Source organism: Cheilinus undulatus, linkage group 21 (genome assembly GCF_018320785.1).
Source record: "Cheilinus undulatus linkage group 21, ASM1832078v1, whole genome shotgun sequence".
NCBI classification, from domain to species: Eukaryota; Metazoa; Chordata; class Actinopteri; order Labriformes; family Labridae; genus Cheilinus; species Cheilinus undulatus.
In genome coordinates, this window is record NC_054885.1 from 10,703,404 (window position 1) to 10,721,890 (window position 18,487).

The 18,487-nt window shown below is 38.8% G+C and overlaps 1 protein-coding gene across 1 annotated transcript; it reads left to right on the plus strand.

Moving 5' to 3' along the window:
• Positions 1-16,369, plus strand: LOC121529562 (transmembrane protease serine 9-like). The gene is made up of 9 exons (XM_041817500.1): positions 1-55; positions 9,840-10,014; positions 10,536-10,804; positions 13,932-14,077; positions 14,163-14,427; positions 14,873-15,044; positions 15,213-15,466; positions 15,633-15,730; positions 15,965-16,369. Exons 1-9 carry the CDS (start codon positions 1-3, stop codon positions 16,289-16,291), a joined length of 1,761 nt encoding a protein of 586 aa, XP_041673434.1. The 3' UTR covers positions 16,292-16,369.
• The last annotated feature ends 2,118 nt before the right edge of the window (positions 16,370-18,487 follow it).

The following is an 18,487-nucleotide window of genomic DNA, read 5'->3' on the forward strand; positions in this document are numbered from 1 at the left end:
ATGGCTCTGAACAAAGTGATCTACACAGCAACCCTGCTGGCTCTTCTCATACAAGGTAAGACCACCCTTAACACACCTGTAGCAATCATATTTAAGACTGCTGTATGCCAGTGAGACTCACAGGAAGAAGCAGAGCAGACAAGAAGAGGAGCTTAGGGGTGTATAGTTGTATTCCATGTGCAAACTCAGGCGTCAGTTTTAAGGATAAAAAGTACAAACCAAAGAAATCAGCGTTACCTGTGCCTTTGATGTAAAAAATGCATAGATCTGGTGTTTGAAAATAAGCAAATCAAGCTGAAAAATAGAGAAAATATTTCTGCCTGCTACGTTAGAAAGACAAAGAATTTAGCTGTAAAAATACTCAAGTCTTTAAATCATTTTTACTCAAATATGCTCTAAAGTGACCCAAGGGTGAAACTGTTATCCAGCATACGATTCTCCATCATGACATGTAATTATAACTGAATTTCAAGCGGCTGATAAATGACTGTTGGCACTCCAGTCAATCAGTGTACTGATAATGCTTTTAGAATTTTGTCACAGCATCCTCAGCCTATAATTATAAACTGTTATAGCACCATAAAACCAGTCAGGTTGAATTTATATGTAAACTCCCAGTGGCTTTATTATCTATACCTACTCAAATGCTGCCGTTAACGTAGACATCAAATCTGCCATATGAGGTTCACAGGTGCAGCTCACACCAAAATTTCAGGAGTTTTTCAGATATTTTTAGCATATGTCAAAGCGGCTATTTCTATTTTTATATCCAGCTCCTTTTGGCCTCTCTATATGGTGTCATATGGGTCATTTTGCCTTGTTGGTGTTGGAAATTGTATCATGGGAAGAACTGAGTAAGGAGGGGGGTTGCATGTGGCCCGTGGGCCACCGGTTCCCACTGCTGCTGTACAGTCCAATAATATCCTTCAGCTTGTTACATTATGACACCTTGAGTCTGAGCTCGGGGACTAGGACTCCCTAGCGGAGTGTGAGGCTCCTCTGCTGTGGGATCAGATTTGTGCCTATTCACTCAAATCATCATGGCACACTTACTTGATGTCTTTTGGAAAGATCACATGGTTTACTCTAATCAGATTTATCAATGAAAGAACTGAGAATATATATGTTAACTTGAAGTTAAAGCAGAGGTGTAAAAACATTATTCACTGAGGGCTGCATTCAGAAAAATACCCGAGTGACGGGGCCGCTTTAATGTAGCTGCTTTAGTGTGTTAAAGTTTGTAAAACCAGTCTTATATAGTTTAATATGCTCAAAAACTGACTAACTTGAAGAAAAATAACAGCCACATCAACAGCTGACAAGAAATACATACTCATTGTTAAGGGCTTTCAGCCAGCTGGATCGCCACATTCAGAGCTAATTGCACAAAGTTGCCAAATTTCTTTGGACTGTTGGTGCTTGAAAAAAACGTTATGATAACCTTTTTCAATTTGACCTTGAGATGGACTTTATGAGCCTCAGCAGCAAACAAGACCATCAGCATTGCTGAGTTTCCACACTAAACAGGATTTTTTTGTTTTCACTTAAATGTTTAATCTATACAAACTGCTTTTTACCCTCATACCCTTTTACTCCAAGCGCATCGTCGACGACGTGCTGTTGAAGCACACTTTACATGACCATAAATGCATGACTGTTTGTGCTATTGGAAAAATTCAAACAATTTCTGAAAGCTAAGAAACTGTGCTTTACAGCCAGCATGCGGTTATTTCTGTAATTTCCCCTTTTCCCACTAAGATTCTAGCATGAAGTTCCCCTGTTTTTTGTGTTTCTTCATTTTAAACTGTTAAAACACTTAACATGCAGTAATATGTAAATAACTGCCATATATTAAAAGTTCTAAGTATTGTGGAAAAATGGGAAAAAATAAGTACTTACAGGATATTTTCTGGGCCTTTTATAGTTAAAATAAGAAAAGAGCCCAGAAACTCAGTTTTAATTTAAACAGCTAAAAAAACACTTTTTAAACATGCAGTACATTGTACACAACTGCCAGGTAATAAAGTACTCTGGAATAATGGGCAAAAACACTTTCTGTGCCATTTAAAGTTAAAAAAAAGAACGTGTCCAGAGGCTCAGGAGTTAAAGGGTTAACTACAGTAAATTAAGTGTTGAAAACAGGGAGCATTTGTGTCCTAAAAAAAAGGAACATTTGTGTTGAAATAAAGGAATGTTTGTGGTAATAATGGATCTTTCTATCAGACATTACAGCAACTTAAAAATGCGTCAGCTCAGATTTTTGTCATGGTTGGTGGTTTAAAGTTAAGGTGGAGCCACACCTCGTCATGTTGTTGATTGCAAAATGTTGACTGAGGAAAGCATCGACCTTAAACATTTAGGCAATCCAGCACCAGGGCGAGACAACATTCATATTACAGAAAAAAACACTACTTCAAAATAAGAAGTCCAACAGGAACTAATAAAAATGCAAATGCTGGGATTCCAAATCCAGAATGTGTCTATTAAAAAAGGTTTAACACAAATGAAATGTAGGGCAGTGATCACACAGAGGGTTTTGCTTACTTAACAAAATGATATTAGGCTATGATCAATACAAACATTAATTGTACATCAACTCATTTGCCGCAAAAGAAAGACCGTGGAGACAAAAGGAAAGGATAAAGAAGCAATGTCAAAGGGAAGAAAGAAAACAGTCAACATACAAAGAAAGAAAACAATAAAGACATAATGGTGGAAAAAAGAAAGGAAACAAGGTCAAAGGAGAGAAGACAAAATAAAGGAAGAAAAAGGAAAGAAAATAGAAAAAAGGATGAACAAACAGGAAAATAGAAAGGGTAACAAAACAATGGAAAAACATTAGTAAAGAGGAAGAAAAGAAGAAAGGAAAAATGAGGAGAAAAGAATAAATGAACCTTGCCTACATTACTGGTAAAAAGGCAAAACGTTGAAGTGCTCCAAAATGATCAATGCATATAGACTGACGAAACATTACAACAAATGTAAACAATAAAACAAGATTAAAAAAAATGGCAGGGAAAAATCTAAATAAAAGAATCCCAGCTGACTTACAAAATCGACGTTCTTTCTGCAAATAGGTCAGGCAAAAACTGTTAACCTCTGAGTCCAGGTGAACTCAAACTGATCTGTCCCTAAAAGCCATGTTCTAAAGTCAACCTAAAAACCCGTGTGGGTGCATACCACATGTGTTTACATATAGTCTTTACTTAAACCTCTGAGCTCCTTTCTTTAAAGCCCTTATGCAACTCTCCTGTGATATTGATGACTCATAATGGCTTAACATGTCATGCACGTATGAATCTTAACTATGGGGAAACCAGACACTAAACACAACAAGATTCCTCAAATGTTTGTCTTCCACTATTTCCTGAATTCCATAATCTCATGAAAGCATACTAAAAATGATTTAGTGTTGTCAACACTCCAGTAGCTTTATGGCTTTGCTTTTTCCGTGATGATACAGCATTTAGTGGATGGATATGTTCAGAGCATGTGCAAACAAATCATAAAGGCCTGATGTTCTCATCACTCTGATGCTGCTGACAACCATTTAGAAGAATGTGTAGCTGTTTGGATCTTGACAAACCTGATCAAATATCACTTTTTATCTCCATCTCCCTCCCCTCTCTGACTCTTACTCTTCTCCTGCATTTTCTTTTTCTCTTCTTCTGCATCTCCGTCTTTGTGCATCTTCCTCTTCACTTTTATGCATCTCCCTTATCTTCATGCATGTCCCTTTCTTCTGCATCAACCTCTTGTTTTTTCCACATCTTCCTCTCTCTCTCTTTATGCATCCACCTAATCTTTCTGAAATCCCCTCTACTCTTTTCTGTGTCGGTTCTCCTCTTCTCTTGTCTCTGCATTTCCTCTTCTCTTTCTTCTGCATCTCCCTTGCCTTTTTCTTCAAATCACTCATCTCTCTCTCTCTCTCTCTCTCTCTGCATCACTTTCTTATCTGATTATTTTGCATCTTTCTAATATCTCTTTTCTACAGCTTCTCCTTTTTCCACAACTTCCTCTTATTTTTTCTGCATCTTCCTATTCTCTCCTTCTGCATCTCCCTCTTTTCTCTTTTCCACATCTCCTTCTTCTCTCTCTCTGTACCTCCCTTTTCTCATTCTCGGCGTCCCTCTTTCCTTCCTCTCTTTATCTTCCTCTTCTCTTTGCATCTCTTTTTCTCTGCCTTTCCATCTTCTCTCTTGCTGCATCTCCCTCTTGTTTTTCTGCATATTCCTCATCCCTTTTCTGCAATTTCTTCTGTCTCTCTTTATCTCCCTTAACTTTACACATCTCCTTAACTCTTTCTGCATCCCCTCTTCTCTTTTCTCTATTTCTAAATCCCCATCCTCTCTCTTTCTGCACCTACCTCTTCTTTCTGAATCTTCCTCTTATTTTGTTTGTGCATGTTCTCCCTCTTCTCTTTTTTCTGCATCTCTCTCTTCTCTTTCTGCACATCCCTGTCCGCTCTCTTTCTGCATCTTCTTCCTGTCTTTTTCTGTATCCTAATATCTCTGTATCTCCCTCTTCTCTTTTCTGCACCTTCCTCTTCACTCCTTCTGCATCTCCCTCCTCTCTCTCTCTACATCTCCCTCTTTTTTTCTCACACCACCACATTCTTTCTCCTCTCTTCCCCTGCACACCTCTCATCTTTTTTTCTGCTTCTTCCTCTTCCTTCTATCTGGACTTTGCTTGGCTTGAGTTTTATGCCTGCTAGAAAAAAAGTGTTTCCTTGTCACTATGACTTTGCTAAATGTTGCTTGTTGCTGAGTTTGTAGTGTATTACTGTCCTTATAAATAATTTAAGAAAAGAAAGAATATGGTCTAGACCTGCTGTCTTTCAAAGTGTGTTTGGATAATATTGGTTATATGTATTTGTGCTATGCAGATAAATATTTACTAGCTGGAGTTGTTGCAAGATTAACAATCAGTACAGTGCTGTTACTTAGACGGCACCACTGTGAATGATTTATCAATTTTAATTGCTAATTAATTATTTATTATACTATTGATATTGCTTTAAATTTTACGGTTCTATGTTTTAAAAAGAAAGAAAATAAGGAGCAAGGTTGTATAACTTTTATTTTTTACTTCCCTCCTATCTTGTGACAGTTGTGTGTAAAAAATTCATAACCCTGACAGACATGGCGAGCCCTCCTCTAAGCTCTGAGACATCTGTCAGTATAGTGCCCCCCTCTGCTGACACTCCCCCAATCATCCGTCATTATGATGGAAGCAAACACACATAAAGAGCCTTTTGAAGGAAAATGATGGATCTGTGCTCTGTACAGTTGGTATTCACTGAGCTTGAGACAGAGCTGGCACGTTAACAATCCGGTCAAACCAGGCAGTTAAACCCGTCTGATAGCATATACACACGACACACCACCACACAGCAGGGAGATCTTTTAGAACAGCAGTGAAGTGTGAAAAAGACTAAAGAAGAAGGACACTCAGAGAATGGTGAAACCACCCACACATATACAGTAGCACATTTACTTTGTCAGTGCAGGAAGTTCTGTCATTAAGGCCATAGAAACCTTTTTGTTCTACTTTTAAAGGAAATTCTGTAACGTCGGGCTTTAATGACAGGTGCTGTCGATGTTCAGAGACACTTTTTTTCCAGTCTCTGAATGATGAATGACTTTACCTGCATATGATTTTTCTTCAACTTCAAACCCATGACTCAGGCAGAGGGTCACCTTAGGTTGGTGACGTACTGGGACTTTTTTACATGTTTGTTTTTCCACTTATAAACTTTGAAATATCCTCAAGTCTAACAGAACAAAGCTGTGACACTCACTGATGACTCTAAAGCAGGGCTCATTAACTCCATCCGCACAAGGGCCAGCTTATCGTGGCAGACGCTGTGCGGGCCGGACATTGAAATAAACTCAACTAAAATTAATATTTTGCTCGAATTAACATATTCTTGTAAAAATATTATTTATTTTAAAAATGAATGGCCATGTCTACTTAACACCTCTTATATACTCACCTATACTGAAGCCAGCCACAAGGGGGCGTTTTAGATATTTTACCTATATATTTCTGGAGCCCATCATTGAATTTGATGCCAATAAGCTGTGCTGTGATTGGTCAAATACACATGCAGGAAACAGATCTTTTATGTAGATTCTCAGAATGAAAAATTGTACTCTAAAACAACAATGCTCAACAATAGCATGCTATATATTTTCCTTCTCAAATGTTCTAAATGTAATTATCCTCTGAGGGCCACATGGGAAGCCATGGGGGGCCCGATGTGGCCCCCTGCCTCCTGTTGATGATCCCTGGTCTAAAGTCTATTGGCCAATCAGCATCCATCACCGTTATGCTACCAATAACTTTCTTTATTTCCATATTTCACATACAGTGCCTACAGAAAGATTTCACCCCCTTGGATATCTTAACCTTTCATTGATTTTATAAATCAGTCATGGTCTATACCAGTGGTTCTCAACTGGTCCCGCCTCAGGACCCACAAGTCTGTCTTATAACAGATCACAACCCTAGTTTCCAAAAAATGATAATAAGGCATGTGTAATTTATTAGATATGTTTTAGTCTGGAGCATGATTAGACCAAAACACCTGGTATAAAAAAGGAAAGGGACAAAACTGACAAATCTTATAAGCTCTTTCCCCAGAATTATGTGTCAATTTTTGCCAATTTTCCAGAGAACTTGTGAAAATACTTCATTATCAAGGGAAAAGCAGCCATTTATTGCAAGAAGAGAAGATAAAATAGTAAAATAGGGAAAAATTTCACAGTAAAACAAGGTAAAATAAAAGGTATTGATGCATGTCCAATAAGGACTTCTGGATTTTTGGCACCATTTTTTTTTCTGGCCACTTAGTTGGACTGACTGAAAACTGCTCTGTGACCCACTTTTGGGTCTGGACCCACCAAGTGAGAACCCCACAAAAATACAAAACATCTCTAGTGTCAAAGTGAAAACCGATGTCTGCAAAGTAATGTCATAAATTTTCACCCCCTTCAAAGTGACAAACCTTCAACAGAGATCCAGCTACTTGCTGCTAGTAGTCTCACTGTTAGTGAAATTGGTTCACCTGAGTGCAGTGAATGTGTCTCAAGTGATTGCAGTATAAAGACACCTGTGTCTGGAAGGTCCAGTCACTAGTTAATCAGTATTCCTGGCTACCATTACACCATAAAGAAAAAAAGAACACACAAGCAATTTCGAAAAAGGGTTATTGAAAAGTAATAGGCTGGGGTGGATACAAAAACATTTCCAAAGTACTGAATATCTCCTAGAGTTCAACTGAACCCATCATCAAGAAATGGAAGGAAATGGCACGTGTGAATCTGCCTAGATCAGGCTGTCCTCACAAACTGAGTAACCGTGCAAGAAGGAGACTAGTGAGAGAGGCCACCAAGACACCTATGACTACTCTAAACTAGCTCCAAGCTTCAGCAGCTGAGATGGGAGACTCTTCATACAACAACGGTTGTCCTGGTTCTTCACCAGTCAAAGCTTTATGAGAGAGCGGTAAAGAGAACGCCACTGTTGGGGAAAACTCGGATCAAATCTGGACAAGAGTTTACTAAAAGCATGTGGGAGACTCCATTGTCAAGTGTTACTAAGTTCTTTGGTCTGTTGAGACCAAAATGGTGCTTTTTGGCCATCAGATAAGACGCTATGTTTGGCAGACGCCAAACGCTGCACATCACCGCAAACACACCAGCCCCACTGTTAAGCACAGCAGTGGCAGCATCATGCTGTGGGGCTACCTTTTGTGGCAGACTGACTTTAGTATCATTTAACTGTTTCCAGTTAAACAATCCATTTTAAAGGCAAGACATGAAGAAAAAAAGGTTAAAGACATCTAGATATCCAGAAGCAACACAAATAATCCTTTATTGAAGGTGGGAGAAAACAATCACTTATACGCAGTAAAAAAAGAAACTTTTATTAAATCACACGAAATTAAACTACTAGAAAGTGATTCCAGTGTGTGCTAACAGAGGCGATGGTGTTGAAAGTTTTTCTCTTTCATAAACAAATCAACCCCATCTCTTGTATATATTGCTGATTATTTTAGAGAAAATATCAATCTAAAACTGCTATCTAACCATTATCTTTCTTTTTTTTTCAGAGTGTCACTCACAGCAAGTTGGTAAGTCATCTGTTTATTACTCCCTCTCCTATGTGGCATTTTAAATATGCTGTGTGGGCTTTCATTGTGTTGCTACGTGTTTTTATTATTATTATAACCTCCAATGAGAAAATTGGCTGTGATTTAAAACAGTAAAACAATGTTTTTATGTTGGTCTGACACCCTTTAGCTTGACAAAACAATTAAAGAATAAATGTGAACAAATCATTATACAGTGTAAATGCAATGCTGTTAGCCAGACTAAAGAAAACAGATATTTAAAATTTTATGTTGAATGTAAATGATCAACTTAAATGCCGGAAGAGGCTTTCATTTTCTTTTGTCATTTTGTGGCCTGAGAGTGTCGGAGGCCTCACAGTTCAAGTGTGAAGCAGACCGTCTTGTTTTGTTTCACTAGTTTTGATGGTGTTGGTGCAAATTGATTTTTTATTTTGTATATTTTTAATCTACCCATTTTAAAATTCAAATTCAAATTTGTGTCTATATTTAACTGTGTTCGAATTTATTACCCTTAGTGATTCCCACTCCTACAGGTTATACGGAGCCTTAACAGAAACAATATGTCTGCATTTTGTGAATCACTCCATCTAGAGATATTAAGAGAAAGGATTAATCTCATTAGTTTTCTTTATATATACAGAGGTGAGCCTCTGTTTACATTAAAACAAGAAATAAAAACAGAGCTGAAGACGCTGAAGCCTCACTACCCAGAGTGCAGTGCAGACTAAATTATGGTGGTAAAAATTGCATTTAGAACTTCACGTCAAAGTGCAGATATCAAGTGAGTTTTTTGTTTAATATAAATATAAGGAATACAAGTAAATCCAGCATGGGGAATTTATCTGACTTTTAAGCTCATTAAAGACAATTATGGCCACTTCAACAAACATAAAAGAATATCTTCAGTATTTTTAACCAAATTTTGGGGTTAAATCTTTTAAAGGGGACATATTTTACCCCTTTAAGACAAGTTTATATCTGTCTCAGAGGTCCTGCAAACATGCCTGTGAAGTCTGTTGCTGAGAAAAAACTTGAGTATTGGATTTTTGCATTTCTAAAAAAAACCCCTCTGTTTCAGCCCTGCTCAGAACGAGCCGTTTCTGTGTGTGTTTCTTTAAATGTCACTAAGCTGTCTAACTCCACCCCTGACTACGCCCTTCTCAGGAAATGGATGTGGCACTCTTGATCCTCCTCAGCTGGCAGATGAGAGGAGGATCAGGAGAGGAGGGTGGCTCTTTCTTCCAAGGGTGGAGGGCCAACTGAACCTGGGGGCGGGGCTAAAACCCCACATGACATCATGAGGGGAAAATCTAAGAACGGCTTGTTTCAGCACACAGTTTCTGAAAGGTGGAGAAAGAGAGGAAGAGGGAATGGATTTTTCTGGTACTTGAGGGGATTGTGGCCGGCCAGGGGCACATATTTTTGTCATTATCAACTTCAGCCTGAATCAAAGCTAACAAATATTTAAACATTATTTTACTTTGTGGAAGTAGATATTTTTACCTCAAGGTATTAATATATTTTAAATTTGAATCAGACACTGCACAAACCTTATTAATGTGTCAGAATCAATTTTGTTGCCCTTTCATCAGTGTGTGAATGTAGAGTGAAACAACAGTGGCATTGTTATCAAACTGGCTTTTTAAGAACACCATTTACACTTCATGCTAATGCTCATCATTTGTCTCCTCTGTGTCTTTAGAGTGCGGGATAGCTCCTCTCAACACCCGCAACACCCGCATCGTTGGAGGGCAGGTGGCCGCTGCAGGCTTTTGGCCGTGGATGGCCAGTATACACGGATCTGGAAACTTTCACTTCTGTGGAGGGTCACTCATTACAAATGAGTGGGTGATTTCTGCTGCTCACTGCTTCCAAGGGTAACCGAGAAAAGGAAGGAAGACTTCCTTCATACATGATTTTCAATTAAACAAAAACTTCTGAAACCACAGAACATGCAGCATTTATTCTGAGGTGTTGTCAGCCAAATCAGGTTGCTAAATGTGCTACCAGGAGTTTAGGCTACATTTAAAGGCTTCTTTTAGCTCTAGTTAGCATGCAAGGACGGTATTTCAGTGGCCATTAAGATCTCTTGCATGACAAAAATGAACATATCCTACAGACATCTGCGGTGTAGACCATAGCCTCTTTCCACATTTAAACAGGGACTAACCACTATTAGCAAGCATTTGGCAGCTGTTAAAAGAAAAGCTCACTTTGAACAGGCAGAAACCTCAAGCAGGACCAAACTCACAGTGAACACCCGTTTTAACTGTATGGGTGGAGAAATATAACCAGAGCTTCCTTTTTGCTACAAATTAGAAAGTTCACTTACAATGATGTTGCACACCACAGTTTTCCATGTCTGAGCTCTGTTTTTTTCCATTCCCCAACACTCTAGAACCATCCCGAGCAGTTTGACTGTGTATCTTGGTCGACAGACCCAAGAAGGAACCAACTCCAACGAAGTGGCTGTAGGAGTCTCACAGATCATCAATAATCCTAACTACAACAGTGCTACCAGTGACAATGACATTGCCCTCTTGAGGCTGGCCTCAACTGTAACTTTTACAAACTACATCCGGCCCGTGTGCCTGGCAGCCTCGGACAGCACCTTCTTCAACGGCACTGACACCTGGGTCACCGGCTGGGGTAACATCCAATCTGGAGGTGGGTCAGAAAACAGCTGTTCTTGAAAGAGCCATGGCCTTTTATATGTTTAGGTATAAAACTGTAATTTCTTTTTAAAAGTGGGGCAAAATAGTTACATCCCTTTGTATTACAGCCTACAATAAAAAATGCACTCTTCAGATTACAGCCAATCACAGCAGAGTGAGGCTTTGCTGTATTGGGAGAAATAAAAGCCACAAGTCTTCATCCAGTAAACTAAACAAACAAAATAGAGTCCTTGGTTAAAAAAAAAAAAAAACCTTCAATATAGAATATTACCTGGGGGTAGCCTTAACCAAAAGGGTCCCTTACAATGAAACCTAGAAAGTGTGGCCAAATACTTTTTGGCCAGAGAGTGTAGCTCAGACTCACATAGAGGTGGTCTGGGATGTCTTTATTTAGATTGGATGATCTGATCTGAGCCGTTTTCTGCTAGTACACAAAAGCATGGCTTTATTTGTGTCTGTCCAGCCTCCAAAAGAATGATGGGAATTGCGGCTCTTTTTCGAGAAGTAATAAAAGCTTTTCTTGGCTCCTAAATTGCCTTTTTATGTCTTTAAAACAAAACAAAAATTAAAAAAGAAGGAGACTGTCTCTTAAACAGGAGCCTGCTCCCATTGCTCACGAATGGTACATCACAACTCCATCGTAACTTGTCATCTTGAATTAAGTTGTGATTTCAATCCATGGTATCCCACATGTTTTATTTGCTAAACAGTTTAACACAGTTTCTATTAAAGGATGTTTATGGTAACATGGGGGGAAAGAAAAGCCATTAAAGAGGCACTGCTAGCTTCTTAGCTAGAAGCTGAATCCCCTTCTTCTCATTTCTTTGTTGATGATCCTGATATATACTGCTGTGCTCATATGAAATAGCTATGACTATTCAATGCTATGACTTGTTCTAAATGCAGAGTTCAATTTAAGAACAGTTAAAATAACACTGTGTGAAAAAATGTTGCCTTAAAGACCCTGTAAAGTGAAAATGAACCTGTATGTAGGTTTGTTGTATGACAGGTCAATGTGTTATAACCAGTGTTGGGGAGCATTACTTTTGAAACTAACTCGTTAGATTACTGCGTTACATACTGAGAAAAGTAATTTGTTACATTACCGCGTCACCTTCTTTGAAAACTAACACATTAGAGTACTTTTGTGTTACTAAATATTAAAACCCTTCAGCCACTCGTTCCACTCAGCGGTTGTAAAAAAGACAGATAATAACCACACGTCTGCATTTAAATGTGCAGACTGTAATGCCAATGTACAGCGTAATTTAAAGCCCATAATCTGTATCTCTGCAGCCTGAGAACACCACTAACAAACAGGAAAACCTTTATATCTTTTTAACATGCTCACAATCTGACAACAAGCTGAGCAGAGGCAGACAGAATCATAACAGCGCATAATTGGAACGGCTGAACAGCTGATTCAATGAAAGCAAAAGGAGCTTTTAAACTTACGTTTCACCAGGATGCTGTCCTTGTCCCTTTCATCCAAAAGTCCATCATAATGGGGATAATTACACAGTGGCCTGCTGTCCTCTCTGTAATCTTGCTGGCTCAACAAGCTAACAATGCACGCGTAATGGCACAGAATGTTTACCTTCTGCTGGCACGTGCCAATGTGACTACAGGAAGAGAGAAGGACAAACAGAGCAGATGCTTCAAGGAGCTTCTTTTTTTTCTTTCTCTCTTTTTTGAGGCAAGAGGAAATTTGGGATTTTTCTTTCAGTGACAGATTACTTTAATAAAAATGTAACTAATAATGAGATTACTTGAATTTTAAAACTAACGCGTTACGCTACTCGTTGCTCCAAAAAAGTAATCTGAGTACTCTAACTGATTACTTTGTAACCCTTTACCCCCAACACTGGTTATAACCCCTAAATCAAATTTCAGTCAAATAAAAAAATCTTTAAATTTATAAAATTATGCTTCAAAATCATGAAAAATGAGGCAGTAAAATCTGCTCCAGGATGGTGTGGGCATGTCTGTTGAATGAGCTGAAGCCACGCCCACTCAGGAGAAATAGGATCCTCTCAGATTTAAAAATGTTACAATCTGATTCATGACCTTATGATCAGAACGGCTCTGTGCCAGAGAAGAGACAAAGTCTGTTTTCTGGCTCAAATCTCTGTTATGATACTTTAAATGACCCGTACGCTACCGTAGCTGATAGATTCAGAAAATTAACAATGAGCAAAAAACAGCATTTGACTGACTTCACTTTCAACCAAGGCAGTGGCATCAGTGAACGACAGACTGTAGTGAGATGAGCCACTCTGTAGTAGTATTGTTTGTATTGTATTGCAGTGTTAGAGGAGTGGGGTCATATTTTCCCTGCCCAAATTAAACCCAGCCAGGAAAGAGGTGGAAAAACTTTCGAATGGTCTAAATCCAGAATTCAGTCACGTTTACAGTAGGGCTGAACGATTTGGGAAAAATGTCTTTTATTTAACCTTTATTTAACCAAGATTTATTCCCACTGAGATACAAAAATCCCTTTTTACAAGGCGATTTTTTTACCCAATATTGCAATTGCAATTTGAAATGCGATTATTCCTTAAGTTCCTCATCTTGTGTATTTTCCAACAAACACAAGCAATCAATTATTCTATATCACAGCTAACCCAATATTAAACTAAATAAGGGCTGAAAAATTTTGAATAAATAACTGTTTGTGATGATGTTGACTCATATTGAAAACTAGATATGGGTTGGTGTATTACCATTCTCATATTTGATAAGAAAAACAAATAAAAATGAAGAGAGTAAGATTTTTTTGTAGACTATTCTAAAAAAAATACACTTGAATCATTGCATAATTATGTCATGCATAACATCTCTGCCGCAAAAAAAGTTTTACACTGGTATTTTGACATAAATTTCAGGTTAAAGAAATATTAGACCTTTTGGGATTTGAAAATTGCTGCAGGCTATATTGTGATTTAATCTAAACTAGTTTCCTAGTTTGCAGCAACCTTATTCCAACATATCTAGTGTGTTAAGATACGAACTTTGGATTTGACTTGTTGTTATTCAACAGTTGGTTATACTATGGGGCTGTCACAAAACTACATATCATTTTTAAATGACTTATTCAAAATTAATTTGTGTGTCAACAGTGTCCCTTCCTTCTCCCGGAAACCTCATGGAGGTGGAGGTGCCAGTTGTAGGAAGCAGACAGTGCAACTGTAACTACGGAGTGGGCACTATCACAGACAACATGATCTGTGCTGGGTTAGAAGATGGAGGAAGGGACTCCTGCCAGGTGATCATTTTGAACTCCAGTATTTATGTCAGATTTGAAAAGCTGTGAGGACAGTTCTCCTAAAGGTGCTTCTCTTTACTCAAAGGGGGATTCAGGAGGTCCAATGGTGAGCAAGCAGAACGGGCGCTGGCTCCTGGTCGGGGCTGTGAGCTTTGGACGAGGATGTGCTGAGCCTAATTTCCCAGGAGTCTACGCCCGTGTGTCTCAGTACCAGACATGGATCAACAGCCAAATCGTCACCAACCAGCCGAGCTACATTACCTTCACATCCACAGGGACCGACGGCGATTTAAGTGTCAACTGTGCTGGGCTCCCTCCAGCACCAACCAACCCTCCAACCACACCTGCACGTGAGTGCCTGCTATCAGTTTATACACACTGATTTAAGCCTAAAACTTTGAACTGGAAATCTGCTGTTTGGGATATTGTCACATTTATCTGGCAGCAGCTTAGTTTGTCTTTGGCAGGATTTACAAGGCCCAACACTCAGAAGGAAATAGAAAGCTCCAGATACCCTTGTAGTTTAGAAAAAAAATGTATTAGACCAATGCATTATTTTAGCTTAAAGCCTTCATCAGGATCATCCAGAAGCACATTGCAAACGTCCTTTAAATATAGTAGTATTAGAGTAGTAGTCAGTCTAATAAAGCTGTTCATGGAGATTTCTGTTTTCTTCAAGACTTTATTCATCCTCCATGCACCTTTGAAGCTTTGAAGTTGTGCCAGAAATACCTACGTCAGTCTACACTCAGAAAGAAAACTTTATTTGCATATTTTGCTTTTATTTCTTTCTAGCTGTGGTCTGTGGTCAAGCCCCATTGAATTCTCGTATAGTGGGAGGAAGCTCAGTTGCAACAGCTGGTGTGTGGCCATGGATGGCGAGCCTGCAAAAGAATGGGGGCCACGTGTGTGGTGGTACTCTGGTGGCCGTAGATTCTGTCTTGAGCAACGCCAACTGCTTCTCAAGGTGAGATACCAACAGTTTCACCACTCAGACCAGCCAGCCCAAAACTGGTGATGTAAAATCTAGCCTTACGAGTACAAAAGTCTAAAATAGTGCACCAAGAAGTGCTATCTTGCTGAGCATCAGTAGGTCATTAGGTCAGTCCTAATAACTTCTTTCTACCTCCAACAGTTCTCCCACACCATCCGAATGGACCGTCGTTTTGGGTCGTTTAAACCAGAACGGATTGAACCCGTTTGAGGTGACGCTGAATGTGACAAACATCACTCTGAGCAACCTCACTGGGTCGAATGTGGCAGTGCTGCATCTGTCATCCCAGCCCACCCTGTCAAACTACATCCAGCCCATCTGCTTGGACAATGGACAGACCTTCGCTGTGGGCTCAACTGCCTGGGGTTCTGGTTGGAACTCTGGACGAGGAGGGGGTGAGTCTAAAGCAGAGTAATATTGATATTGATCCTTGTATCACTTCATCTCTTTTCATAAGATATTTAGGCATTGAAAAAAACCATTAAGTTGATATATGCTCATTTGAGGTAGCTACCAGGGTTGGATTCACTTCTAATAGTCCTTTTATTCCTCCATTGTTAGAGGAACAAGCTCTGCAGGAGTTCCAGACCTCAGTTGTAGATTGTGGAAACAGTTCATCAAGCGATACAATTTGTACAGGATCATTCACGCTGGAAGAAGTGAGTATTAAAGGCATTTTATTTTAACTTCCTGTTTTATCAAGACGTTGATCATTGCGTTTTTTGCTCATATTTTGTAAAATATCTGGAGCTTTACTTTGCACCTTACTTTGGGTGGGTTATTCCATTTTTGCCTTGCAAGGTCTGCTGGGAAATGATGCAAAACAGCAATTAATGTGAACTGTGTACTTAATTTTTAAGTTCTCCACATTTCCACCTTTCCTTTATGTTAAGGGGGATTCTGGCGGTCCTCTGATGTCAAAGGTGGATGGATCCTGGTTCCAGGCGTCTGTGCTATCATTTGAAAATAACTCCACCAGAATCGTGAGAGCAGATGCAGTGATGGTCTTAACCAGACTGAGCCACTTTCAGCAGTTCTTGTCCAGCACTATAGGGACTTTCTTATCCCCAGCCTCCTCCACCAGCAGCAGCACCACAGCTTCAGCCAACACCATTGCCACCACCACTACCAGCAGCAGCGTGGATGGCCCTGCTCACTCCTCTTTCTTCATCTTTTTCCATCTCCTCGTTTTATCGTTGTGTCTCCAACTCTTCGTATAGAAACTTCTTTCTTTAAACAGTGATTTACATGATGTGACTGGCACAAATGAATGTAAAAAATCTTGGATTTGAAGGACTTTGTTGGCTTAAAACTTAAAATAATTTATTAGTATATTGTGGGAATGCACTGCATCCATGTATATGTATATTATTGATACACAGCTAGTGTTTATTTAAAGGTTTATTAATCTATTACTATTTAATTATGCAGAAAAATCACTTTTTCTATTGGAGAGTTTTTGATAATTATTTTAAAATAGGAATTTGCCATTGACTGCATATTGGAAGTGGACATTTTTTGAAGCCTTAGGTCTTTGATGGTTATCGATTAACAAACTTGCAGTAATGTTGTGTAGCAGAGTTTACAATTGCTTGATTTTTTCAGATTTATTTTGGGCTTTTTGTGCCTTTATTTGATTGAGGAGGACAGTGGATAGAGTCAGAAACAGGGGTGAGAGAGTGGGGAGAGACATGCCAGAAAGGGCTGCAGGCTGGATTCGAACCCGGCTGTCCATACCCCCAAAACCACTAGGCCATCTGCGCCCCACAATTGCATGACTTTATACACCGGTGGCAAGGAGTCTGATTGAAACCCCTGAATTCTAAAATGAATAGGTGAGGTCAAATACTTTTGTCCATATACTACAAAGGAGACACTTTACTGTGTGTTTGTGAGGTTTTGAGAACGAGATAAAATACACGCCATTTTTAGTACCTTTACCTCATGTACATTTCTGACCATTATCCTTAGTTATTACTGTAAATTTAAATGAAACTGTAAGGAAATCTAAATTTCTAATATTTTTCTATAAAGATTCACAACTCAGATCTTTGAATGTTATATGTAGCCTGCAAGAAATGTGATTGGCTCATGGTGTTAGAGGCATGAAAAGCTGACAGCAGTTAGCTCTTTTTTTCTGTCAATGTCCTTGAAACTTTGGATTTACACCATAAACCCATTGGAAAAAATCTCTTTCCTAATTAAAGTCACAAATCCACTTAGAAACAAGGTTTTTCCTCCAAATCTTCCTTAAAATTGCTCCATTATCAGCAGGTTTATAGTGCAGCTAACATCCACACAGGCTTCTGCGTCAATATTCAGACCCAGGCTTAAAGTTCACTTCTATAAAGCAGGTTTAAATTACCTTCTTGGACAGTAACCTCCAGACCACTTTACCTCTCTATAGTAACAAGAAAACATGATTCCACCTGTCTGTGTTTACCACAATACTACTGTCTGTTCACTTCTTTTGTCTATAGAGGAAATCATAAGTGCTGGCTGCCTTGAGTCTGATGTATCAGAAGTGAAATGAAGAACTCTTTAAGCTGCACAGAACAAATGTTTTTTATAGTTTATCTCTGTTTTTGTAGGGTTTTGTACGTGTCAAATATCACAGGAATTTGAAGCGAAATCTGTATTTTTTTTACTGACTAAAGAGGATTTTGGACAAACATAGAAAGGAAGTTGTGAAACAGGAAGTGCCTTTCTTAAATGAAGAAAAAAATATACATTTGAAGGTGTAAAGAACACGTCTACCTCATTGTGTCTGTGAGCTGCTGTACCATGATGCTGTTTCTATCAGAAGTGATTCAGCACTTATGTGACCGCATAGTCTCTGCCCTGCAAATGTTTGAACTGCATTTTGCATGTCATAGTAATTAGTAGCCTTTTGCACCAACTATGTGTAAATTACGTATGAAGTTATGATTCAAAGTCCACATTAAACTGTACTATGAAAAGCCCTTTGAGCAAACATTTGACATCCATGATATCAACTAGTTTTTCACTATATTAATTTTTGGGCACTAGTCCATGACTAGGCCTTACTAGTAAAGCAAAAGGTCTTACTAGTAGTACTAGTAGGGCCAAAAATGTACTGGTACTATACTAGTAGACTGCGATTTTGCCTTATTAGTGGGATTACACTGTAAAGAATCCAACTTGATTCACGTTGGGTTAAAACATTATGGATTATTGGGCACACTTTCCACACTAGTTTGAGTTTCTTTATAACTGCATACCAAGTGAACTCAGATTTAAGTTGAGCCAAAATTTTCAGGGGGCTCAACTTTAATGGTTGGGGCCAGTTTTTTAGTTGAGCCAACTCATATATTTCCATATGAAAAATTTTCTGCCAACTCGATTTTTTTTTTCCTATCTCATCTGGTGCAACATCTTAAATATTAGTAGAGTGT

Bases quoted from the DNA above. Each gene is read 5' to 3' on its own strand.
- LOC121529562 (XM_041817500.1), top strand. From the start codon at position 1: ATGGCTCTGAACAAAGTGATCTACACAGCAACCCTGCTGGCTCTTCTC. The intron at 10,015-10,535 runs GTAACCGAGAAA...CCAACACTCTAG, and splicing joins GCTGCTCACTGCTTCCAAGG to AACCATCCCGAGCAGTTTGA. The intron at 15,731-15,964 runs GTGAGTATTAAA...CTTTATGTTAAG, and splicing joins GATCATTCACGCTGGAAGAA to GGGGATTCTGGCGGTCCTCT.